Consider the following 24,577-nt stretch of genomic DNA (forward strand, 5'->3'; position numbering starts at 1 on the left):
TCTTAAGACTGCTTAAAACTGGAAGAGAAAACAATCCCACTTTTGTTTCTACTCTGGCTGGCCTGTGTGTTGTCATTGGGAGATCTTCTCCAGGTTACATCCTATCGTAATTCCTCTGGTATGAAAACTCAGTTTTCTTTTGACTTGTGTCACTTAAACCTGGCCGGGACCCCATGTGGTAGGTTGAGCATTAGCTAGTGGAATGTGTTGGCTGACTCTTTTCCTCCGGCGGCCCGTAATATAAAAACAGAGCTGTTGGACCGCTGATTACCTGCTTGTCATTTGCGCAGCTGGAGCAGGAGATAAACCAAGTAATAATGTGAGGAAAATAGGATGCTAACTTCAGAATAAGCGGTCATCACAACCCAAATTTTAAAAAGTGGGACTAATTACATGGAGGTTCAGAGGAGAAGCCAGAACACTCAGAGGCAGTTTTTAAAAAGTGAAAGGGCTCTGGAAAATTCCTACTTGTAATGATGGATACCACCCAAACCAGCCAGTTGGGAGGCTCAGGCTTCTGGCTTCCCGAGCAGGGTCAGGACGGCTCTTGTCCTAGTCTCAGTCCTTCTCCCGCCGTGGACTCATGGGCTTTGGCTCCTGCCTTCTACAAGGAGGTGTGAGGGACCCAGAGCCATGCTTACCTGAGGCAGCGCTCGGATGGATGTGACACCAGCTTGTCCTTGGGCCGTCTGGACTGTGTAGCTACTGGGGCTCCCCGTGGGGAGCTGGAGGCAGGCCCAGACCACCAACTTCCTCTGAAAGCCGCGGACACCCACAGCTGCGTTGGCCAGGACCAGTCCCAGGGGCCACAGGCGGATGACCGCCGCCAGGAGGCTGGTCTGTGTCTGTGGCAGCAGGAGGGAGCCCGTGGGAAGGGGAACTTGAGACAAGTGGTTTTCTTCCACACCATCCAGTTCTTTCGAAGCAAGGAAGGCCATTCCAATCTAAAAAAAAGAGTGCCACTTTGTAGCTTTTAATGTATTAGTTCTTAATGGAAACCAAAACTATCTTTAACAAGGTAGCTTAACAAGGTGACCTGAAGGGCACCGGGCTGTTGAACAGCTGGATGCCTTCAACTAGATGGGCGCCATGTAGCCAAACTTCTTTATGCCCAGGGCACCTGTGCTTAGGCCTTACGTATGCTACTGTAAGAACAGCCTTGAGATCTAATTGATACACCATAAAATTCACCCCTTTAAAGTGTATAATTCCATGGTTTTTAGTATATGCCCAGAGGTGCTGATGCCGCCCTTTCTGCGTCCCAGGAGCCCCACCCCAGGGCCCTCGGGTACTGGCCGGCCGCTGCCCAGCCTGCCTGCGGGGTCAGATACTCACTCGCCACCTCCGCCACGCGCGCTCGATGACAGTGGCAGCTGCGTGCAGCCTCCGCACGTGTTTCCGAGCTAGCCAGGACCGGATGGCTGAGGGGTTTGCCCAGAAACAAGAAGTGAAATGTTCCTTAGAACTATGGGTAGCCTGGCCCTGCAGCCACACCCGAGCTGCTGAAGAAGCTTGGAATCGGCACCTCTTCAGGGGACGGCTAGCCCACGCCGCCCCGGGAGGGAGGGAGCGGAAGTCAGTACTGAAGTGAACTTGGCTCTGAAAGACGCCCCTCAGACCGTCAGCCTGGGACAGACGTCGTGTGGAAGGGCCGCAGGGAGCAGGCTGAAGTTGCCTACCGGCCTTACGAATTCATAAATTGGGAACCCACTGGGCACCCACGTGTTGGTAAAGGTGACACTACTGGATGGCAGACTGGCAATTTTCATTTCCTTCTGCAATTTCAGCATTTTCTGGTTCTTTTACATTCAGAAAAGGGGCTGTTCCATTCAATATTAATATGTTTGGATTCTAGAAAACTAAAAAGCTTAAAGACAGATCCAAATCCTGCTATCTCACCAATGCAGACAGTTCTTTAGTTTCCTTACTCTGTTTTTTTAGGCCCATACACACAGAAACACACCTGAGGAAGGTGGCATCACCCTTGACATGCAGTTTGGCATCCTGGTTTGAACATCACATTGGAAGTAGTTTTCCATTAAATTTAAAATATTCTTCTAAAACACTTCCTAGCTGCTATATCATAAGGATGGTCCGTAATAGCCATGACTTTACCACTGCCAGCTATGTGGGTGGTTTCTAGTATTTTCAAAGTAAGACTGCAGGGAACATGGTTCCTATCTCTCTTCCTTTGATGAATCAAATCTTGTCAGTTTTTACCTTCTCAAACTCATTACAAGCCCTGGACCCAACACATAACGATTTGTCATAGAGGCAAAGGAAGGTGGCATAAGCCACTCTCTAGGTCTGGGAAAGGGGAATTAAAGGCAGATTTTCAGCCTCTGCTGCCTACAGAGCACCCTTATTTGTGGTGTCACCTGGTTTCCACTGAACTGAGGAGACACTGATGAGAATTCGAACCCCAGTGTACCATAGGGTCGTACCGTCAGTGTCTTGAGGCTGGGACACAGCCTTGGCATAGGGTGTCTCCAGGGAACCCGGATCACGCGGGGTCTGCACGTGGGCCCGTGGGCCCCGAGCCCATGCACCTCGTACCTGCCTGGATGAGCACGGCTGCCCGCCTCCGCCTCCCCTGCTTGCAGTACCAGTGTCGCCTCCAGCTGCCCTGGATGCGGCGGGCACACTGCTCCAGCACCTGCGCACGTCCATGTTCCAGAAGCTCCAGCTGGGAGAAGGGGCATCCGCTGAGGGCCTCAGCCTCTCCTCCCCCTGCCCTGAAGTGGTCCCAGACCCGGTCCTGCTGAGGAGAGCACGCGGCTGGCTTCGGGGAACTCCCCGCCTCCTCTCAAACCAGCTTACCGTGGAGTCCGTCATGAACACCTTGGTCCTGCCACAGTGAACTGGGGCTGCTGAGGCCTCAGCTGGGTCGCCAGGTGCAGCGGCTGCCTGAGTCAGAGCTGGAAGAGTGTGGAGGATGTCCTGGAGGAGAGGTTGTGGTGTGGCCGCCTCGGTGCATGGAGACCATTCTGTGGGATGGGAAATGGAGGTCCCATCAGCTCTTGGTCATCCACACGCTTCTGTGGACTGGAGAAGCCGGTTCTGGTCTCTCCAGTACTCCACAGGCTTCTCTGCTGCTGTTCCTGCCTCTAACCACTTCCCCATCTTTTTTGGGGGGAGGCCAGAGGTGACCCCTTTACTGAGCCCCCATTCCTCAGGCCCTGGCTGTTCAGAGGAATACAGGAGTCCCCACTTGTGGCTGTGCCCTGGGCTGGCCTGCAGCCTCCATCCCCACCGGTCCCCTGGGCAAGCCGGCAAGGGCACTCGGTGCCTGCCCCCAACCTGGAAACCCAGGCTGCTAAGCCGGCGTTTGTTCCAAGGCCCCAAACGTGCGGGGGACCAAGCAGGGCAGCTGGGCCGCTCCCTCTGCCCTAGACCCCTTAACTCCCTGCCACGTATGAGAAAAGGGAGAACAATCCCCGTCCATGGAGGCCCAGCAGGTGCCCCTGCCTGCCCTCCCGCAGTGTGCAGGGCTGGCTCCTGTAGAGGATTTACCTGAGGGCTCTGACCACCTTTTGCTGCCCAGCGCCTCTCTGGAGAAGAGGCTGCCAAAGAGGACGCCGCAGACGAGAAACCGCAAAATCGACTGGGGGCGAAGGGGGCTTTAGGCACGAGACACAGAGCAGTAGAGCAGATCATGAAGAGAGGGGAAGAAAGAAGTGGGGGAAAAGAATGAAAGGCAAGTGACAAAACTGAGCCCGAGAGAGGTGGGAAAGCAGAAGTGTCCCAGGTGGGAGCCGTGGCTGCTGGGCTGGGGTCCGGCTGGGCAGGGGCCTCGCACTCAGTCCTTGGCCCCTTCTTCCTCCACCTGTGCGGGGGGGGGCTTACCCTACATGCTGACAACCCCAAACAGGGGCCACACGCCAGACCTTTCCCTTGATGTTAGAGCTTGCCAATGGGATGACTCCAGGGACCTGGAGCTCAGGTCAGCCCTGCGGGGCTCAACACCTCCCCCAAACCTCTCTTCCCCACTGGCCGGGCACAGTCTGACCTGTTTCTTCCCAACATTGCCCACTGTGCCCACATCTCTAGCTTGACTCTGGCCAACGTAATAGCCTCACTCCTATGGCCTCCAGAAAGCACAAGGCTGACGTCACTCCCTTCCTCCTCCGAGGTGCCTCCATCTGCCCAGAGAATAAAGCTCGGCTTCTGTGACATGGCCTATCACCCCAGTCTCACTTCCAACTGTTCTTTGCCCGTATGGGCAAGCAACACTGGCCCGGAGTTCCTCACACACAGGGTTGTCTCCTGCATGCAGCCCTCCGTTCAACTACCTGTTAGGTGGAATGCTCTTCACCTGGCCAATACCATCTGTGCTCAGACACCACTTCCTCCAGGAAGCTTTCCCTGATTCATATTCCGCAGCACTACCCACGGCACTCTGTTCCCACCTCTGCCTTTCCACTTTCCCCACTGTTTGTCGTCTTTTAGTCTGTTTTCCCGACTGAACCAAGAACCAAGAACCATGAGGGCAGGGCTGTGTTTTACTCTGCTCTGAATGCCCAGCCCCTAGCCCCAAGATGGCTCAGGATAGGCGCTCAGTCCACTGTGGCTGAACACACGACTAGCAAATGGGCCCCACTCACCTGAGCGCCCTTCAGCAGGAGGTGGGCTGTGGGGGCCAGGGGATGTGCGAGCACGGAGCCTTCTCAGCAATTCATATCGTTCCACGAAGTTCCGGTGAGGGATCCTGGAAGCCAAGGGCGGCGGAAGAAATGAAGTGACTTCATCTGTGAGCCTGGAATAGCGCTTGGGGCCAATGGGAGCTCCTCTATTTAATCTACTCAGCAGCTGCCTGACTGTGCCCACAATGAATGGATGTGGTGGTTCTGAAGGGATGACTACGGTCACTCACGGAAGCCCGTGGAGACCATTTTAAACTGGGTCTGCTCTTTCTGCCGTCTTGGTCTACCCAAACAAAGCTGCTCGCTCCTCTTGTAGGGGATTTGCGACCTGCCTCCTTCGGGCTTGATGCAGCGAATGTAGTGGGGCGTAGTGCTATGCAGAGATTGTGCTCTTCCAGAAAGCAAGAAGGGGCTTGCAGGCTTCTCCCCAGTTGGATGGCTCCTGCCGCGTACGTGGTCAGCCACATCTGTGCCTTCTGACCCCACAGCCTCCCTTGCTTCCTCCTGATTTCTCTGCTCCCCTTCACTGCAACACTTAAACAGCTGGTGACACCTTGTATCTATCTATACCTCCTCCTCCTGAGTCTGGCTTCTGTCCCCAACACTGTTCCCGTGTGGCTCTTGCTGCAGCCATCAGCAGACACCACGCCACCAAATCCAGTGGGCAGTGCTCTGACTGGCTGACGGGAGGTGCCCGGCTGACCCCCTTGACCCCCGTGAGCCTGGCTTCCTCCTTCACCCACGACTCCTGCCAAGTTGCCGTTGTTGGTTTCTCGTCCCCTACCCTAAGTGTGAATGCTCCTCAGGGAACGGCTTCAGAGCGCTTCTCTCTCCCCACCGTGATTTCCTCCTTGCTCCTGATGTTACAACCCACTGAGGACAGATCCTCATGCGCCCTCCAGTTCCCAAAGCTCTGGGCCCCGAGCTTGTCTTACAGCCACTGCAAACCTGACGAGGTCACGTTCCTGACTCTCCTCCCATCCCACCTCCAGCCTGTGCCTTCCCCAGACATCCTATCTCAGGGAACTGTCCCCTGATGCATCCATTAGCCTCCGATGGAAGCCTGGAAGTTTCCTGTGTGAGCTGGAAGCTGACTGCTCCCCTGCCCACACCCCATGGTCAGCCAACCCCCAGTCCTGTTTCTATCGCAAGCCATACTCCAATTTCACCCATTTTGCTCCATTTTTCACGGCTGCCCCCCTCATCTGGGTCACCATCTTGCCTGTGTACCGGCAACAGCCTTCTCACACATCTCCCTTCTCTCCTGCCCCTACGTCCAGCCTCCACACAGCCGCCACAGAACATGAATGGGAGCACAGCACTCTCTCCTCACAACGTCCAGTGGCTTCCAGGCCCTATGGACAACTTGCCAAGTCCTCGTGGGACCCATGCGGCCCCTCTCCCCCAGGTCCCTACGCTCCCATCACTTGGGCATCTTAGTTCCTAAGCTGGGAGCTTTGTGCTTCCTGTTTCCTCCGTTCCCAGAGGCCTGAGCTGCTTAGAGGGCCCCTCCCTGACCAGCCCCAAGATCCTCTTCCCCCATTAGTCTCCCAGCAGCATTTTTTGTTTCCTTCCTACACTGATCAACTTTATACTTCTTGTACGTGTACCCATAGGAACGTATGCCCCAAGAGGCAGAGGCTCACCTTCCTTATTCACTGATACTAGAAACTGCTTGGAACAAAACAGTACACAGAAAGTGCATGGATAAACAAACGAGTGAAGCCTCTCGAGTTGCAGGTTGACCTCTGCAGACCTGCTTCTTTCTCTTCACCTCCACCTCCTACTCTGGGCTGGGCAGCTCTTGTCACGCCTGAGTCCCAAGCTCCACCCCAGCACCGGCCCCGCCCCATGCAGCGCTCGGCCCACTCACCGGACGGGGAAGCCAGCAGCACTGATGTGGATGGTCTCCACGAGGCCACAGGCCTCCAGCTGACTCAGGACCTGCAAGGGTGGGAGACAGGCTGGGCACCTGCGGCCAGAAATACCACTCCTGCCCTCTCTCTGAGGCTTTACTGTGGCCTTGGTCCGTATGAACCTGCAGCCTGTCCAGAGGCGTGGCTGATGGGGGTCTACTCCTTGGGACCTCAAGAAAATCTCCCTGCTAAAAAGGGTCCTGGTGGCCCCAGGTCCCCTTATCTGATGCCTGGCTTCTAATGCAGCTGAGGCAGGTGCTGGTCCTGCTTTTCTCTCGCTCCTCCAGGCAGTGCAGAGGTCCTGCCTCACCATGCAGCCCAACCCCATTTGTTTCCTATTTATTTTCTATTTTGTGGGCGACAGAGTAAATCATAGCTGAGAGGGAGGAGAGGCTATATTGTAAAGATTCTTCGGGACTTGAGTGGAGAGGTCCTGGCCTTAAACCCCCAGGCCAGTTGACTATGGGACACTCTCCAGCACTGTGCAGCACTCAGACCTCATCCCCATCTCAGAGCCCCGTACCCTGAACAAAGGGCAGCTGCTGGCCACCGACTGTTTTTGTGCGACTCAGAAAACACTCGACCTCCGGTCAGAAATGGCTGCAGTGTGCAGGACTGTAAGGCGACGCAGGCTTTCAGCGAATCACAAAAGCCACCCATCCCTCGGGGCAGCTTCGGTCTCATCAGGGCACGTGATGGGCGAACAGAGTGTCCGATGCAGTGCAGCCTTCCTGGCTAGCTCACTGTGCTGTGCACAGACCACAAAACCGTACGTGACCGTGCTGCCAAAGCAGGGGACACAAGACGCCCTCGTGTGAGACTCAGCCCAAGAGACGCGCTCTGGGCACTCCATTTGGAGCCTAAGTTCTGCCTTTCGGCCCTTCAGGGCCTTGGCCAAATGGAGCTCCCCACAAAGCAGCTCTGGCCCCGTGAATTACCTCCTCCTGGAGAAAGGTGTGCGCCTGGCCCTGGCTGTTGGGCTTGATGCAGCGAATGTAGTGGGGCGTAGTGCTATGCAGAACCTGCAGAAGCTGCTCCAGGGAGGCCTGCAGGGAGGGGAGACTGTGGGGTCAGGCAGACTGGGGCTGCCTGCGTGCATCAGCTGGGCCGTGGTTAGTGACTGCCTCAAACACCTGAGGCGGTCCTCACAGCCCTGAGGCGGGGATGCTCCTGGGCCCTGGGATGATTATGGGAGGTGCTCACTGAGTCCAAGCACCCTCCTGGCCTGACCTCCCACTGCTCCTCACCCCTGCCTCCTGGGGCCTTCCTGACCTGCGATCCTGCACCTGATTGGTCTCTGCTGCCCTCCCCCCACCCTCACTGGTGCAGTCTTTCTGGAAGAGCACAATCTCGGAAGCCAAAGCCATTCATTCAGGCAACAGCTGTTCTCATTAAGCCCATCCTGTGTGCCAGGGGAGCTGTGCTGGGGCAATGACAAGGTCAGTCTGCGGCTCAGAGCCCAGGGTCTGACGGGCTACATAGATATGGGGTGGGCCCCCTCAGTGGCGTGTCTGAGGCTAGGCAGGAAAGTGCCAACAAAATCTGGGCTCCACAAGGTGCTTCCTCTAGGAGGTGATCAGGCTGAGGTTTGAAGAAGGAGAAGGAATCAACTTAGGACAAAGGGTATAGAGGGTGGGAGTGTGGGGGGGAGGGGCAGGGGCATCCCAGGAAGGTGGAGCAGAATGTGTAAGGGCTCAGAGATGGCAGAAAGCAAAAGGTGCTAGAGAAGGTGACAAATCTGCTAGCCAAGGACAGCTGGAGCAGGAAGCTGGAGAACTGGGAAGGGATGGGGGCACAGAGGTTCGCGTTAACTATTGCTCTTCTGTGACCGCCCTATCGGCAGTGGGTGAGAGGCCCTCACTGTGCCACCCACAAGCCCCTAGGCTTCCAATCATGTCAATTATACGTGTCTTTGTCAGTTTCCTGTCTCGGTCTTCCCCATGAGACTACCAACTCCGCGTGGACTGGGACCACGCTACTTGACTCGTCAACACTCCCTGGCACACAGTACCAATCCTGGAAGGTGCTGGGTAAATATCTGACATTGGTGAATGAACCAAGGACATCATATCAACACCCCCCCGACACACCTTGAACTTGGACACCACAGTCAACACAGGGGCTCTGCTCTGGCCAGAGGGCTCCTCCTGGGCCTTCTCTTCGGGGTCAGCAGGAAACAGCACCTTGAGTAGGGGGTCCTGGGATTGCTGTAGGAGCCTGGTCAGCTCAGGTGGGACAGGGTCCTATTGGAAAAGGACAAGGGCAGCAGGTAAGGGCACGTGGAGTGCTAGCCAGGGCTGTCTACAGGTGTGCCAGTCCTGCTCACCAGGGCCCCAGAAGATGGCTTCTATGGGAGCCCCACTGTGACAGGAGTCATTTCTGGGCAGCTCATGCCTGATTATCAGGGACCTCAGGCAGGCCCAAGAGGTGATTTGGACTCTGGGAGGATGTTCAGGAGAGAGAGAGCGCATGACTGGAAACTTCCATGTATGTGCAGCAATGACTCAACAACCTCATTTCACACCGGCCCCCACAAGCCATGGCCCAGCCCTCACCTTGTTCTTCTCCACCAGGCCTGCAGTGTGGTACTGCACAGGCCCCGCGTAATGTACCACGATGAAGCTGGGCTCCCGGCTGAGCTTGTTGTGGCCCAGGCAGGGGCTGCCTGCCAGCGCACTCTCGATGCGTGTCTGGAGCTGGGCTGCACTGCTTGGCCGATTAAGGCGGCATTCCTGCATGGGATGGGATGGGCAGTCAGCCAAACACGAGACGGGCTCACCACAACCCTCATGGTCCCCACACCCTGTGGCCCCCCAACAGCAGAGTTGTCACACAGTGGCTCTCAGAGGGAAGTTAACGTAGGGATTAGCAAGCCCATTTGGCAGATGGGAAGACAGAGGCACAGGGTGGGTACAGTATAGTCTCCAAGGCCCCAAAAAGGCCCCAGAAAGGCCCAACTCTGGTGCTCAGCATACTAGCTGACCCCACCTCATTTATGAGGGAGCAGATGCTGATGGGGCTCCCCTCGAGGAGATCCAAGCAGGGCTGGTTGTCCTGGTAGTTGACAAATGACCACTCCAGACCCTCGACTGCATATTCCTCCTAGGGGACAAAGGTGGGGGTTGGGTGGCAGGAGAAGGCAACTGTGATCTGAGGCCCAGATGGCTCATCCACGGCTGGCCTCAATACCACAGCATATTCCAGAATGACATCAAAGAAGGAACTAAAGGCTCCTGGTAAGATCCTGGAAGAAGCATTCTACCCCTCACCTGTTGAGTCCTTAGGTAGTGAGCCACAAAGTGCTGTTGCAGCTTCTCATTGGCGTAGTTGATGCACAACTGTTCCAGGCTGTTGTTGGGAAAGGACTCAAATCCGTACACATCCAGCAGGCCTGAGAGGATGGGGAAGAGCCCATGGGGCCGCTGCAGGGGCGGGGGGCAGTTGGGGGGACTACAGGAGCCCGGGGTGAAACCTCATGCTTGGCAGCCTAGAGATGAAGTTAAATGAGCATGACACCCGGCAGTGGGCACAGCATACACCCCGCCTTGGGGAGGGGCCCATCTCCACTTCATGGCCCCTCAGAATTCAGAGCAGGAAAGAAGGCTGAATGAGGTTTGAGGGGCGGCCTAGAGAACATTTTCTGTGTCCAATCCAGTTTGGAGGGCCTCGATCTCACCAGCCCAGCTGGTATCTAGAATTCCACTGTCCCTTGAGCAAACTTCACATCTCTGAGCTTGACTTCCTCCCCTGACAATCCACCCCAGTTCCAACCATGTTACCGTGTCCCCCAAGCCCCCTCTAATCTAGCTATTTTGCCTCTCCCCCCACTGCTCTCCTGAGGCCGGACCTGGGTCTCAGGAGAGAGGAGGGGCCCTCACAGACAAGGCACCATCTGAGTCTGCCTAGAGAGCTACAGACGGGTCAGACATGGGCACCGAGAGCACAGAGCTGTCTTGCCCAGACGTTGATGGATGAGGAGACGGGGGTGCAGAGAAGGGAAAAGAGAGAGCTGTGTGGAGTCGCACAGTGGACTCTACTGTTCTTTTTCTGAAGGAGTGCTCCCAGAAAGGTGAGCCCCTGCTACCTATGAAAGTGGTCCAGGAGTCAGGGTCTGCACAGATGCTGCTATTGATCACGGATACCAGCCAGTCAAACAGCCTGTTGGGGTGGGGGTGGAGGGAGAGAGGACTCTGGTGAGAGGTCAGGTGAGCCTGAGGGGTGGCAAGACTGCTCCTCTAGCCAGGGTGCCACACTCTGAAGGGCCTGTATCCCAAGCCTGACAGGCCAGAGGGTCAAACCCTCTCCTCCAGTTCTCTGGCCCATCCTGTCTTGCCCTACCACGAATGCAGTCTATGGTCATGCCTGTTCCTAGGCACACATAAACCTGGCCTGTCCTGCCAGCACGCTGAACACAGGACAACGAGACCTTGGGGCTAGACAGGGAGTGGGTCTCCATCAGTCACTTGGCCAGACACCCAGCTGGTGTCTTGACTAGAAAGGAAGGGGCCGATGGGTAGGCCTGCGTGAGGCTTGCAAAGAACCAAGTTCATTAGACTCCCCTGCAAAACTAGACCTGTGGTGCCTAGAGCTCAAGATCCTGCCACATCCCCCCAACTCGATCCTGCACAAGTGGGCCCCGAGTCACCTGAGGTCAAGTGGCATCCTGCACTCTGGACCATCCCCCACTCCACCCCCAGAAGATGAGGCGGTCACGGTCCTGGGGACACGTTCAGCACGATGTACGGTACTATTAAGGAGTCTCTTTCTTACAGTTTTTCTTAAAGTGACTGCTCTGCAACTTACTGCAATCCAGTCACTGGTTTCTATTTTTGCCACAGGGGCTTCAAGTACCCGTCTGAGGTACTAAACACAAGTGACCTGGTGATACAGTGACCCGACATTTATCCTGTATGAAATGTTCTATTTCACACAGGCTCACTCTGTGGTCATCATATTTATTTTATCTGCTCATTTTGCAGTTACTTAACACAAAGGCTTTAGAAGACTTTGGCCTGAAATCAGCTTCGGCGCAGTGGGAACAAAGTCTCTTGCTGAACTGGGGTCAGTCTGAGCCCAGCTGCCTTGGGCCATCTTCATCTTAGTAGTGCATCTCAGGCTCTTAGACTCTTCAGGAAGTTCATGAAAGCAGAGGGACCCTCTCTCCCCAGTGCCCAAGTTCCCATAAGCACATGCATACGCACATGTATGTGTTCTGTCCCATAGCTGTGCAGGATTCCGGGCCCCTTGATACCTTTACTTGGTACCCTGAAGGTTCTCAGAACCCAGGGTGAGAAATCACCCTTAACCACATGGCCAGAGTCCACGTGGAGATGCCCAAATAACCGACCAGGGAAAGGCCAGGACCCCCACCTTCACCACGTTCTGGGCTTGCGCTTGCTGCACACTATGTCATGCGAGACTGTGGGCCACACTGCTGGCTCTACCGTCTTATCAGTCTCCCCAGGTAACATGAAAACATGAAGTGCAAGGGCACATGGAGACAGAGGAGCCGATTCACCCATAGGTCTAAACCTGGAACTGAGTGGGCCCCAGATCGCCTTGGCAGCCTGCTCTGCCAGTGGAGAGCCAGGCAGGCTTTCCTCACCCACTGCCAAGGGCAAGGCAGGCTCCTGTGCTTTAATAATGAGCTGAATCTAGCCCACACTGTGGCAACTTCCCCACGCAGAGGACTCTGGAATTAAGGTCAAAGGCCTTGCTCAGGAAAAATCCAGGAGCTACTCCCTGCTGTCCCCAAGGGTCTGGGAAGGGTCTGGGAAGCAGGGAGAAGAATGTGTCTGCTTTATCTGGAAGCCTCCACTGTGGGCCTGGGCCTACTGCCTGATGGTGTCTGGTCCAACTCCAGACGGGAAAACCTGGAAGGAGGGCAGGGCCCCGAGTGCTCACCGTGCGTAGACTAGTTTGGCCACACAGTCTCTGCGGATGTCGCACTCGGCTCGGGAGCAGGGCTTCCGGAACACCTGCTGCCTGCCTGCCCTGATGGTTCTGATCCGCAGTGTCTCCAGCAGTGGGTCTTCTGGAAGCTGTAGCAGCGAGGCTGACGTCCTGATAGAGCCTGAGAAGGACAAATCCCCTCCATGCAGACGGCCGTCTTCACAAGACAATGTGATGTCATCACAGTGGAACCATGGTGCCCCACGTGGACGGAATAAACTCTGGTTCAGGTGCAGGAGGCTTGCCCGAGGCAAAGGCAGGACTTGAACTCAGGCCTTCTCTGTCCCAGTCCACACTGCCCCACGTGGGACAGATCACGTCATAAACCCTCTGACTTTTTTCTCATCTGTAGAACAGGGCCGCTGCTGTCTGCCTCCCCAGAGATGGGGGTGAGCAGGAACATCATGGTTTCACCGAGGGCATCGCCTTCCACATTCCAACCTCCCCGCCCCCCCCCATCCCACCCATGTTGGCCCTTTTGCAGACAGGGCGGGCCCTGCTCCCTGGCGGTGTGACCGAAGCCTGAGCCCCAGGCCCCCGCCCTGTCCTCACACTTGGCATCGCCCATCAGCTGGCAGGGCTGAGCTTCGTCCTCAGAGTCGGCGAAGCGGATGTTGCCGAGGTGCAGCAGTCCGGCCAGGACCTGAGTGGGCAAGGGGACATGGTGTGAGCTCTTTCTCCAGGGCTGGAGCCTCGCCCAGGAAGGGCCCGTCTCCTGCTGACAGAGTCCCGGTACCAGGATCATTAAGACAAGCTCCTAACTGATGCCCCCTGACTACGAGCCCCTGCCAGGCACAATTCTGTTCGAGTTACATGCATCACCTCGTTTAATCTTTTCAACGATCACTAAGGAATGTGCTGTGATGATGCCCATGACAGACAGGGGTGACAAAGGGAGAAGTTCAGTCGTAAGTCTACAGGGCACCTGGCTGGCTCAGTGGAGTGTGTGACTCTCAATCTCAGGGTTGTGAGTTCGAGTCACACGCCGGGTGTAGAGATTACTTAAATAAATAAAATCTTCAAATCACAAGCCTGCAGGCCACAGACTTGGTAAAAGACAAAGGGAGGATGAGAACCCAGGCAGTCTGACTTGAGGTGCCTCCCAGGGCAGCCAGTGGGGCTCCCACGTCACCCGTCTGTCCCTGTGCCTTCCCTTCTCTAGAAGCAGACTATGAGACCACTCCTATTACCTGTGGGCCAGGCTCACTTCTGCGTGGCCAGTGGGGCTTTGGCCCTGGCTCCCTCTGGCCTTCTCTCAGCACTGGGGCTCTGACAGCTCGGCCTGGGGTAGAATCTGGGATTTTGGTCTCTGCACATTGGGCTCGATGTCCCAGGCCACACTGTACAGTGGATCCACATGGATGGGTCCCCATAGGCTACAGAGAAGAGACTCAAGTCCAGCAACTTGGAAACCCTCAGACCCTTATTGGGAGAGCAAGGCCTCTCCCACCATCCCCGTCTGGTCCCAGGCCGGAGGTCTCCACATGCTACCAGTGTTCAGGCCACAACCTACCTTGGGAGAAGACTGCCATACCCAATGGGCAGAGGGTCATGATACTGCAAGGCCAGAACCCTGGGGTTGTCCACTTGCCCTGGGTTTGTCCCCATGTGCTGTCCCTCTGGCCAAGCTCTGGCCTGATGTGCCTATGCTGGCCATGATCCCCTCCCTGCCTGAGCAGCCCCCATCTAGAGGTAGAGGTCACTGTCCACTGCACTGCCACCTCCCTACAGAGGCTTCCCTGTGGCTGCTGCCAGCCTATCCTGTATCCCCGCCCCCTGCTCTGGTGGGTGTGGGGGTGATGGGGAGGGCGGCAGTCAGCTCTGTCAGCAGACACAGAAGGGAGAAGGGAGGCCACTAGTGGGATGATGGGGGCCCAGCTCACCTGGGTCAGCACTCCATCTGAGAGGAGGGAAAAGTGGGAAGTCGGAATTACTACGTCTGGTACAAACTGTCACTTAGTGATGTCCGACCCGGGGAGGTCACTTTACCTCTCTAGTTTTCTCAAGCATAAAAATGGGAAAAATCTCCACACACACAGGACTGTTGAAAAAACCAAGTGGACTAAGAAGTATGAATGTGATTTTAAAGTCTGAATATACTAGACGAACCTGTGATAGCATTACTTCTCTATTCTGTACTCTGATCACTGCAGTAATAACTGACCTGGGCCCCGCGCCCCCCTACCCCCCCAGCCCACTGTTAGGTTTTATAGCACAGCACTGCACACTCAATCACTGTCCTTTATGCCCTGTCCTCCCCGATGCCCTGTCCGGGCTCAGCGGCTCAGAGGGTAGGTGACTCCTTAGAGACTGCACAGTGGGGCTTAAAGTCCTAGATCTTCAGAGTTCAGAGAAGGGACGTATGAAAGGGGCTTCCCATCCATCACCTCTGCCCAACACAAGAGCTGTGCCTTTTCTTCTAACCTGAAAGATGTTGTTCTGAGTGGGGGTGTCGATACCCAAATGAAGCATGGCCTCTCTGGTCACCTCGAAACAATCCTCTGAAAAGGAATCCAAGTCACAGCCCAGGGTCAGGACCAGAGGTCAGCAGGGACATCGAGGGGTGAAGAAGGCAGGCCCTGCGCAGAGGGTGAGTGGGTACTGACGGGCCAGCCCAGGGTGCTGGACAAGGCTCCCCCTACCTTCCAAGGTCCTGTCCGGGTTGGGCAGCCAAGAGAAGGCTGCTCCCTCAGGGAGGTGCCATTGAAGCCTCTCGTCCGTGCTGGCTCCTTTACAGATCTGTGGGAAGGGGTGGGCAGGTGGCCGAGGGGAGGGTATGAGGAAGCCCAGGCCTGCATAAGCCTGGGGTTGCCATGAGAGGAGAAATGCTTTGATATCACAAGGTTGAGAGGTCCCTGCACAGAGCCCAGGGCAGGCCCAGAGGCAAAAGCCTTAGCAACAGTTCTGAATGTCTCTAACCTGATGCAAGAAAAGCCTGCTGAGGGGGCCTGTGGTCTGATGAGGAAAGCACAACTCCTGTCTGGGGAGCCCCAGGTCCCATCCGAGCAGGCAGACATACTATCCAGGCTCTGGGGGACCCCAAGTCTGATTTATAGGAGACACATCAGACACAGCTCTAGGGAAGCCCTCACTCTGTTGGAGAGAGTTGCCATTGTAAGAGTCCTCGGTCTGATGAGGGGGACCCAGTCCCAGTCCCAAGGACCTTTTGGTCTGATAGAGAAAGCAAATGCATCTCCATGTCAAAACCATCCTGGGAGCTAAGGTCCAGCATGAGGCAGAGGAGTTGCACAAAGTCTGCAGGAGTAAGTGGCCGCCTCACGGAAAGCGGTGGGCGGGGCAGGCCTGGAGCATGGGAGTGGGGCGGAGAGGAGGGTTTGGAGGCTCAGACCCATCTCCACCCTACATCTGGGCAGCTGTGGGCCCAGCTTGACACAAACCTGGTAGAAGATGTGGAAGTTCCTCTCACTGGATGCCTGACAGGCCACTCGAGTTTTCTCCAGGAGGTACGTCTGGACTGCAGCTCCGGTCATCTGCTGGGCCCTGGGCACAAGCAGGTAGCCATTTATTAAGGACTTACCATCTGCCAGAATGCAACCTAGCCACTCCCCCCAAAGCTCTTCCGCTTAGTCAAAGTGGGTCTTGAGGACTAGGGACCACTCAGGTCCTTGGGTGGTCTGGAACATTCCCCTGTGACCAGCTCAGGTGGACAGGGCCAAGCCCTCTATATACCATTTTGTCCCATCTCAAGGCAGGAACGGAAGCCCCAGCTTCAAGCTCAGGGGTGCAGTCCAGAGAGGTGGTAGTTTAACTAGAAGCCCCGAACCAGGATAGAAGCCAGGAGGAACTCACAGGCCATAACAAGCACACCGCCTCAGGGTCTCTAAGGCTGGAGTAGCTAGAATTCTCCAGGTTCAAAGATCACCCCCAGGTTCATTTATCCCACAAACATTACATGCCAGGAGGAGCAGGGTTCTGCCCATAGGAGTAGCCCAGGCTGGAAACCGCCCCAGCCACATTCAGCCTCCGCATTCCCATCCTCCCATCAGCCAGAGTGGCAGTGGCCATTACCTGTTCAGCTGGAGCTGGATGAACTTCCCAAAGCGACTGCTGTTGTTATTCCTCAGGGTGCACGCATTCCCTAGAGATCACACCGAGGTTTATAACACTCCCCCATGCTGACCAGGTCCTTGTGGGCCAAGGTGGGGGCACGTCTCGATCCTCAAGTCACCCAACAGCCCCTTCGTGGGTTTCCATGAAACAGGGGACAGGACTAGGGAATGGGCACTCGCGCTTTATCAAATGTTTCCGGAGGGTTAGAACTTCTTGGCAATGAATTGGAATAAGCAAGTCTAGGTGGTCAGGGACTGTCTTCTTTGAAGGGAAAGGACCAAAACCAACAAGCTGTCACTATTGAGTTAGACAACATCTAGGTACAACAGACCTATCTCCACCCCGCATCTGGGCAGCTGTGGGCCCAGCCGGACACATCTAGGCTCGAGTCCCAACATGGGACACTCACTGGTGAGCATTCTTAGACAAGTCCCTTTCTTCTCTGAACCCTCAGGAAACCATATGTAAGAACAGGATTTGAACTAGGTGAGCCATGAGGTCCTCTCCAGCACACTGTTATATCTGCCTAGGCCAGAGGATGGGGTGACTCTAATGGAAGGAGCCCAAGGGCACCTGGGAGGTTGAGGGTCCAAGGCAGTGAGGCTCTCATCCTCCAACTCCCAGAGACGGGCTCAAAGCACCACCCCTCTCCCTGGGTGGTGGCAAATCCCAGAGGAAACAGAATTGAGGTACTGTGCAGAGGACACCAAGCTCACCAAAAGCTTCCATGACAGGGTTGGAGTTCAAGATTCGCTGCTCGATCCTCTCTGCAATCCTGTGGCTCTCCCAGGATGTGGGTGAGGCGGCCACCACAGCATAGAATTTCATCAGGCAGCGGGACGTCCAAGTCTGCGGCAGAAACAGCCCTGTGGGAGCTGTGTTCACGTTCCCTCCCTCTGTACCTCAGGATGCAGGGCCCACCAGAGTCCTCTTCTCCACCAGGCACATTGCTGACCGAATGGGGGAATGTTGAATTCAACTGTGTCCTTTACAGTGAAATGGGGGGTTGCTCCCTTCTGCTGCTCCTAGTTCCAGAGGACACCTTTAAGAAATGAAGGAAGGAGGGATAGAGAAGGGACAACCCACCTTGACCTGGGCAGGCTACTCAGTGTCTCTGAGGGCTCACAGCTAATACTGACTACTCTGTGGCAGGTGCTGAGCTAATAAGGATGCTTTCTGTGCATCTTCTTACTAAACCTATTGATGCACGTGCCAGGACATACCTGTTTTTAAAATGAAACTGAGGCAAATAAAGATACTTAATTTTATTGAAGATCACACATATAGTAAATGACAGAGTTCTGATTTACACCCAGGCAATCTAATTAGAAAATTCCCAACTTGTTTTTAATCAGCTGAAATGAGGCACATTTTCACTTCCAATTGTTTGTTGCTAGGACATGGAAATACAATAGATTTTTATTTATTTTGTTTTTTAAAGATTTATTTATTTATTTGACAGAGAGAGCCATAGCGAGAGAGGGAACACAAGCAGTGGGAGTGGGAGAGGGAGAAGCAGGCTTCCTGTGGAGCAGGGAGCCCGATGCAGGACTCGATCCCAGGACCCCAGGATCATGACCTGAGCTGAAGGTAGATGCTTAACGAGTGAGTCACCTAGGCGCCCCAGATTTTTATTTATTTACTTTGTAACCTGTTACTTTGCTCAACTCTCTACACACCTCACTACAACTTCTTAGTTGTAGTAAATTTCTGTAAATTCTTTTAGCTCTTTCTATGAGGTGGGAGTTGTTCCCTTCTATTTTCTGAAAGACTGTGTAGAACTGGTTAACATTACCTCCTTAAATACTTGATAGAATTCACAAGTAAAGCCATCTGGGCCTGGAGCTGTCTTTGTGGCCAGGTTTATTACTATGACTTCGGCATCTTTCATTGAAAAAGGCCTATATATTTCTTGTGTGAGCTCCAGCAGTTTGGGTCTTCCAAAAGATTTCTCTATTTCATCTAAATTGTAGAATTTATTGGAATAAAGTTGTTCATAATAATCTCTTACCAATCTGTAGGATCTATAGTGATATCTATTCTTTAATTCTGATACTGGTAACTTGTGAATTTTTCTCTCTTTTTAAAGTTTGACTAGAATGTTATCAATTTTATTAATCTTTTAAAAGATATGGCCTTTGACTTCATTTGTTTTGTTATTTTTGTTTCCTATTTTATTGATTTTTCACTTTATTTCCTTCTTTTTATTATTATTTAATTTAAACTCTAGTTAGGTGACAGTTCAATATTGATTTCAGGGGTAGAATTCAGTAGTTCATCATTTACATACAACATCCAGGGCTCATCGTAACAAGTGCCCTCTTTAATCCCCACCCACACACCTCCCTCCATCAACCCTCAATTTGTTCTCTACCTTCAAGAGTCTCTTATGGTTTGTTTCTCTTTTCTTCCCCCCTCCCATATGTTCTGTTTCTTAAATTCCATATATGAGTGAAATCCCATGGTATTTGTCTTGCTCTGACTGACTCATTTTGCTTAGCATAATATACTCCAGCTCCATCCATGTCATTGCAAATGGTAAGATTTCATTCTTTTTGATAGCTGAATTTTCCATCTTTTTTTTTAATTTAAATTTTAGGTAGTTAACATACAGTGCAATATTGGTTTCTTTTATTTCCTTCTTCCTTATTTTGGGTTTATTCTTTTTTCTCCTAGCTGCTTAAGGTGGAAGTTCAGATCACTAATTTGAGTTCTTTATTCTTTTCTAATTAAGCATTTAATGCTACAAATTTCCCTCTAAGCACTGTTATTTTTTTTAAAGATTTTACTTTATTTTTAAAGATTTTTATTTACTTATTTGAGAGAGAGAGAGAGAGAGAGCATGAGAGGGGAGAGGGTCAGAGGGAGAAGCAGACTCCCCGCTGAGCAGGGAGCCCGATGTGGGACTCGATCCCGGGACTCCGGGATCATGACCTGAGCCGAAGGCAGTCGCTTAACCAACTGAGCCACCCAGACGCACAGCACTGCTATTTTTTTAAAGCAGATTTTGATATGTCCTGTTTTCCTTTTCATTCAGTTCACAGTATTTTTCTAATATTCTTTGTGGTTTTATCTTTGCCCATAAGATATTTAGAAGGGTGTTAATTTCCAAATGCTTTGGGTATTTTCCAAGTATCTTTGTTACTTATTTTTAGTTCAATTCTACTCAGGACAGAGAACACAGTTTGCGTGATTTTAATCTTTTCAAATTGAGATTTGTTTTAATGGCTCAGAATATGGTCTGTTGGTGAGTGTATCATGTGTACTTGAAAAGAATGTTCAGGGGTGCCTGGGTGGCTCAGTCATTAAGTGTCTGCCTTCAGCTCAGGTCATGATCCCGGAGTCCTGGGATCAAGCCCTGCATCGGGCTCCCTGCTTGGCAGGAAGCCTGCTTCTCCCTCTCCCACTCCCCCTGCTTGTGTTCCCTCTCTCGCTGTGTCTCTCTCTCTCTCAAAAAAATAGAATCTTAAAAAAAAAAAAAGCTCAAATCTCAAACTATAATTTTGACTTTTTCAAGTTCTTTCAACTCTATCCACTTTTGCTTCATGTATTTTGAAACTGTACACATTTAGTATTATCTTCTTTTTTAAATTTTAATTTTTTTAGGAATCTCTACACCCAATGTGGGGCTTGACCTCAACCCCAAGATCAACAGTCACATGTTCTTTCTAACTAAGCCAGGCAGCTGCCCCTAAAATGTTCTTTGTTCTGTATAACTGCTTCAGCTTTCCTTTGATTAATATTGGAATGATGTATCTTTTTCTGTTTTTTTACCACGAACCTACCTGTATAATTATAGTGGGTTTTTTGAATACCTATAACTTGAGTCTTGCCTTAAAAAAAAAAAAGAAATCCAATCTGATGTTGTCTTTTCATCGGAGTGTTTAGTCTATATTCATTTAATGTAATAATCACTATGGCTGGGTTGAAATTTACCATCTTATTATTTCTTTGTGATTTGTTTCACATGATCTTTGTTACTTTTTTCTTCTTTTATGGTTGAATTTAGTACTTTTATGATTCCATTGTATCTCCACAGTAAACTGTTACTATCTTTGCCTTAGAGTGAATTATTTTTGAGGTTTTTTTTTTTTTTTTTTTTAAAGATAGGGGGAGAGAGTTGGGGGGGAGGTACAGAGAGAATCTTAAGCAGGCTCCATGTGCAGTATGGAGTCTGACATGGGGCTCAATCTCACAACCTTGAGATCATGACCTGAGCCAAAAACCAAGAGTCAGTTGCCTAACCAGCTGAGCCACCCAGGACCCCCTAGAGAGAATTATCTTGTAGAGATAAAAAATAAGATATCACATCCCCAATGTTCTTTACTCCTTTGTATCAATCCAAATATTCACCTGCTTTCATAGTCCTTTGGCCTAAAGAACTTCCTTTAATGTTTCTTGTATACAGGTCTGCTGGCAATGAATTCCTTTAACTTTTGTTTGAAAGTCTTATTTCACTTCCATGGTTAAAAAAATTTTTAGGGGCGCCTGGGTGGCTCAGTTGGTTAAGCAGCTGCTTTCGGCTCGGGTCATGATCCCAGGGTCCTGGGATCGAGCCCCGCGTCGGGCTCCCTGCTCAGCGGGGAGCCTGCTTCTCCTTCTCCCTCTGCCTGCCTCTCTGCCTACTTGTGCTCTATCTCTCTGTCAAATAAATAAATAAAATATTAAAAAAAAATGAAAGAAGCAAAGAATTAAAAAAAAAATTTTTTTTAAAGTAATCTCCACACCCAAAGTGGGGCTTGAACTCATAACCCTGAGATCAAGATTGTATGCTCCACTGGGGCGCCTGGGTGGCTCAGTCGTTAAGCGTCTGCCTTCGGCTCAGGTCATGATCCCAGGGTGCTGGGATCGAGCCCCGCATCGGGCTCCCTGCTCCGCGGGAAGCCTGCTTCTCCTTCTCCCACTCCCCCTGCTTGTGTTCCCTCTCTCGCGCTCTCTCTCTCTGTCAAATAAATAAATAAATAAAATCTTAAAAAAAAAAAAAAAAAAAAGATTGTATGCTCCACTGACTAGCCAGCTGGGCATCCTGTGTTCTCATTTTTTTAGATATTTTGGTATTTTTGCTGGTAATAGAATTCTAGGTTGGCAGATATTTTTTTCTTAAAAAAACAAAAAAACAAAAACAACTTTCCTTTTTATTAAGTAATATCTACACCCAATGTGGGGCTTAAACTCACAACCCTGAGATCAAGAGTTGCATGCTCTACCAACTGAGCCAGCCAGGTGCCCCAAAAGATATTTTCTTTCAGCTTTTTTTTTTTCTTTCAGCTCTTTAAAGATGTTGCTATTACCTTTGGACTTGCAGTTCTTGTTTGTGTTTGTTTTTGTTTTAAAGATTTATTTATTTTCTGGGGCGCCTGGGTGGCTCAGTCCTTAAGCGTCTGCCTTTGGCTCAGGTCATGATCCCAGGGTCCTGGGATCGAGCCCCATATTGGGCTCCCTGCTCAGCGGGAAGCCTGCTTCTCCCTCTCCCACTCCCCCTACTTGTGTTCCCTCTCTTGCTGTGTCTCTGTCAAATAAATAAATAAAATCTTAAAAAAAAAAAAAAGATTTATTTATTTTTTGAGAGCGAGCGAGCAAAAGAGAGCTAGAGAGAAAGAGCAAGCATAAGCAGGAGGGGCAGAGGGAGGGAGAGAGAACCTGAAGCAGAATCTGTGCTGAGTGCGGAGCCTGACGCAGGGCTAGATCCCATGACCCTGACATCATTACCTGTACTGAAACCAAGAGTCAGACACTCAACTGACTGCGCTACCCAGGCATCCCTGGGCTTGCAGTTTTTGAAAGATGCCCGTTGTCACTCTTATCTTTGTTCCTCTTTTTGTAATATTTGTTTTTCTGGTTCCCATAAAAGTTTTCTCCTTATGTTTGGTTTTCAGCAATTTGACTATGATGTGAAGTATGTTTTCTTTGTATTCATCTGCTTTTTGTTTTCTGAACTTCTTGGATCTGTGCCTGCCATCTTTTGTTCATTGTGTAAGATATCACCTCTGACCCATGTGTTCTCTTTCTCCTGGCACACCAAGAACAACTATGGTAGACCACGGGATACTGTACCATAGCTCTCAGATGTGCTTCTTTCTTTGTTTCTCAATTTGAATTATTTCTATTGATTTACTGTCAAATTCATTAATGTATTCATCTGCTCGTCTGGTCTGTTGATAAGCATGAAGGAATTATTCATTTATTTTTAATTTTTATCATTTTCATTTAACTCTTTATAGTTTCCATATCTCTACTAAGGAATCTTTTCTAGAGACACTGACAAGCTCATGAGAAAAGTTATGGACATTCAGGGTCCCACAAGTTTAAAAAGTTACCTACAGTGAGGCTCCCTGGTTGATAATCCTATCCATAAAGATTCTAATCAGTTGCTGAATGAGGCATTTAATAATAATGCCTTATTCTTAAATATGAACAGAAACTTACTGATCATCAACTATTTGATAAACCTCTTTTACATGAATGACAAATATCACAACAAAGAAGGAAAAGGAACCAGAAGGAAACAGAGTCAATGCAAGGAGAAGACAAATAAAAATCATGAAGTATCCTCAAAAATAAGATACTGAATCTATGAAATAAGACTAGGATGGTGGGGGCTGCGGGGAATAATATTCAGAGAACAAGCGAGAACTCTTAGAATTAACCCTTTTTCAACAAAAAATTCAAAATTCAAAAAATTGGAAGGTAGAGAATATCTCCCAGAAGGTACAACAAAATATTAAGAGACGGAAAAATAAGTGAGAAAAATAAGAATATTAGACAATTAATCAAACTTCCTTCTAATAGGAGTTCCAAAAAGAGAGAATAGAAGGAAGGAAATTATTAAATTATTAGCTATAATACAAATTTCCCCAAATAAAGAACATGAGTTTTCAGGATAAAAAGACCCACACAAAATACCCAGCACAGCAAACGAAACAAAACAAAACAACCATACCAAGACATAGCACTTGAGTTTTAATACCTATAGATAAAAAAGACTATAAAAGCTTTTGGAAAGAAAAACAAATCGCCATTATGGACTGGGACTCTCTATCACAACACTCAAAAAATATAGAAGAAAAAAACCTTATAAATTTGGAAAGAAAATGGTCTCTAACCTGGAATTATAAAATCCAGCACGAGGTGCAACAACTCAAAAATCTGCCCTGCATGTAACTTTTCTAGGAAGCTACTAAAGAATGTACTCCATAAAAACAAGGCCATTAAGAAGTTGAAGCCATGGGCTCCAGCAATGGGTAGGGGTGGGGGTGTTGTCATAGGACAGAGGGCAACTTGGGGGATCCCCAGAGTGAGGCAGAGAAGCTCCCAGGTAATAACTGTGTGGCAATACCCCTTGGCAGCCACCAGTCCAGGTGGGAGCCAGAGATCTGGGCGCTCTGGGAAGAATATCACCAAGAAAAAAAAAAGGGCTTGATGTACTTGCTGGTGGATAGGTGTTATCCAGCTTTGGTGATAGGTTTAGTAATAACTTAATAATAGGTATATAGAAACTAAACAAATGAAAAAACGGCAATTATTAAGTAGAGGGAAAGTAAAAATTATACAAAAAAGGATATTATACTGCTTTGCTGTGAACAATATACACTTGGCTGTAATACTGCCTATTAATTAGAAATCGTGATATAATTATGTATGTATTTGGGGGCAGAGAAATAGGGCTAAAATCCTTATCAGAGTAGGAAATGAACGGATTAGGTAAAAAACTGAAAAATTAGTAACAATATAATGATGTTATTTAGAAATACAAATGCAAACACCCAAATAAACTGCTAGAAGATGTGAAAGTAGCTGCCTCTGGAGAGAGAAATAGTCTTGATAGATATGGGGTACGGCTGCTGTTTTTCTTTGTAAGCCTTGCAGTATTGCTTGATTTTTGAACTATGTAATTATGCTACTACTTATTAAACAACCACACAGACCCAGCAAAAGACCATAGCGGCTGCTCAATAAAGGGTTACTGAGCTCCAGTGGCATGGGTTTCAGGCCAGG

The 24,577-nt window shown here is 50.8% G+C and overlaps 1 protein-coding gene across 1 annotated transcript in view; it reads right to left on the bottom strand.

Moving 5' to 3' along the window:
* The window catches only part of MYO19 (myosin XIX), a 31,037-nt gene that overhangs the window by 2,638 nt on the left and 3,822 nt on the right, over positions 1-24,577 (bottom strand). The window contains exons 4-22 of the mRNA XM_032428729.1: positions 17,299-17,431; positions 16,541-16,610; positions 15,910-16,012; positions 15,154-15,250; positions 14,936-15,012; positions 13,064-13,154; positions 12,464-12,632; positions 10,644-10,717; positions 9,829-9,950; positions 9,548-9,661; positions 9,115-9,291; positions 8,650-8,802; positions 7,498-7,605; positions 6,517-6,587; positions 4,605-4,708; positions 2,821-2,987; positions 2,557-2,686; positions 1,336-1,421; positions 642-944 (exon numbers count right to left, since the gene is read on the bottom strand). Coding sequence (XP_032284620.1) covers positions 642-944; positions 1,336-1,421; positions 2,557-2,686; positions 2,821-2,987; positions 4,605-4,708; positions 6,517-6,587; positions 7,498-7,605; positions 8,650-8,802; positions 9,115-9,291; positions 9,548-9,661; positions 9,829-9,950; positions 10,644-10,717; positions 12,464-12,632; positions 13,064-13,154; positions 14,936-15,012; positions 15,154-15,250; positions 15,910-16,012; positions 16,541-16,610; positions 17,299-17,431 — 2,349 coding nt within the window. The remainder of the gene's footprint in view (positions 1-641; positions 945-1,335; positions 1,422-2,556; positions 2,687-2,820; positions 2,988-4,604; positions 4,709-6,516; positions 6,588-7,497; positions 7,606-8,649; positions 8,803-9,114; positions 9,292-9,547; positions 9,662-9,828; positions 9,951-10,643; positions 10,718-12,463; positions 12,633-13,063; positions 13,155-14,935; positions 15,013-15,153; positions 15,251-15,909; positions 16,013-16,540; positions 16,611-17,298; positions 17,432-24,577) is intronic.

This window comes from Phoca vitulina, unplaced genomic scaffold, assembly GCF_004348235.1.
Source record: "Phoca vitulina isolate PV1807 unplaced genomic scaffold, GSC_HSeal_1.0 scaffold40, whole genome shotgun sequence".
Taxonomy (NCBI): Eukaryota; Metazoa; Chordata; class Mammalia; order Carnivora; family Phocidae; genus Phoca; species Phoca vitulina.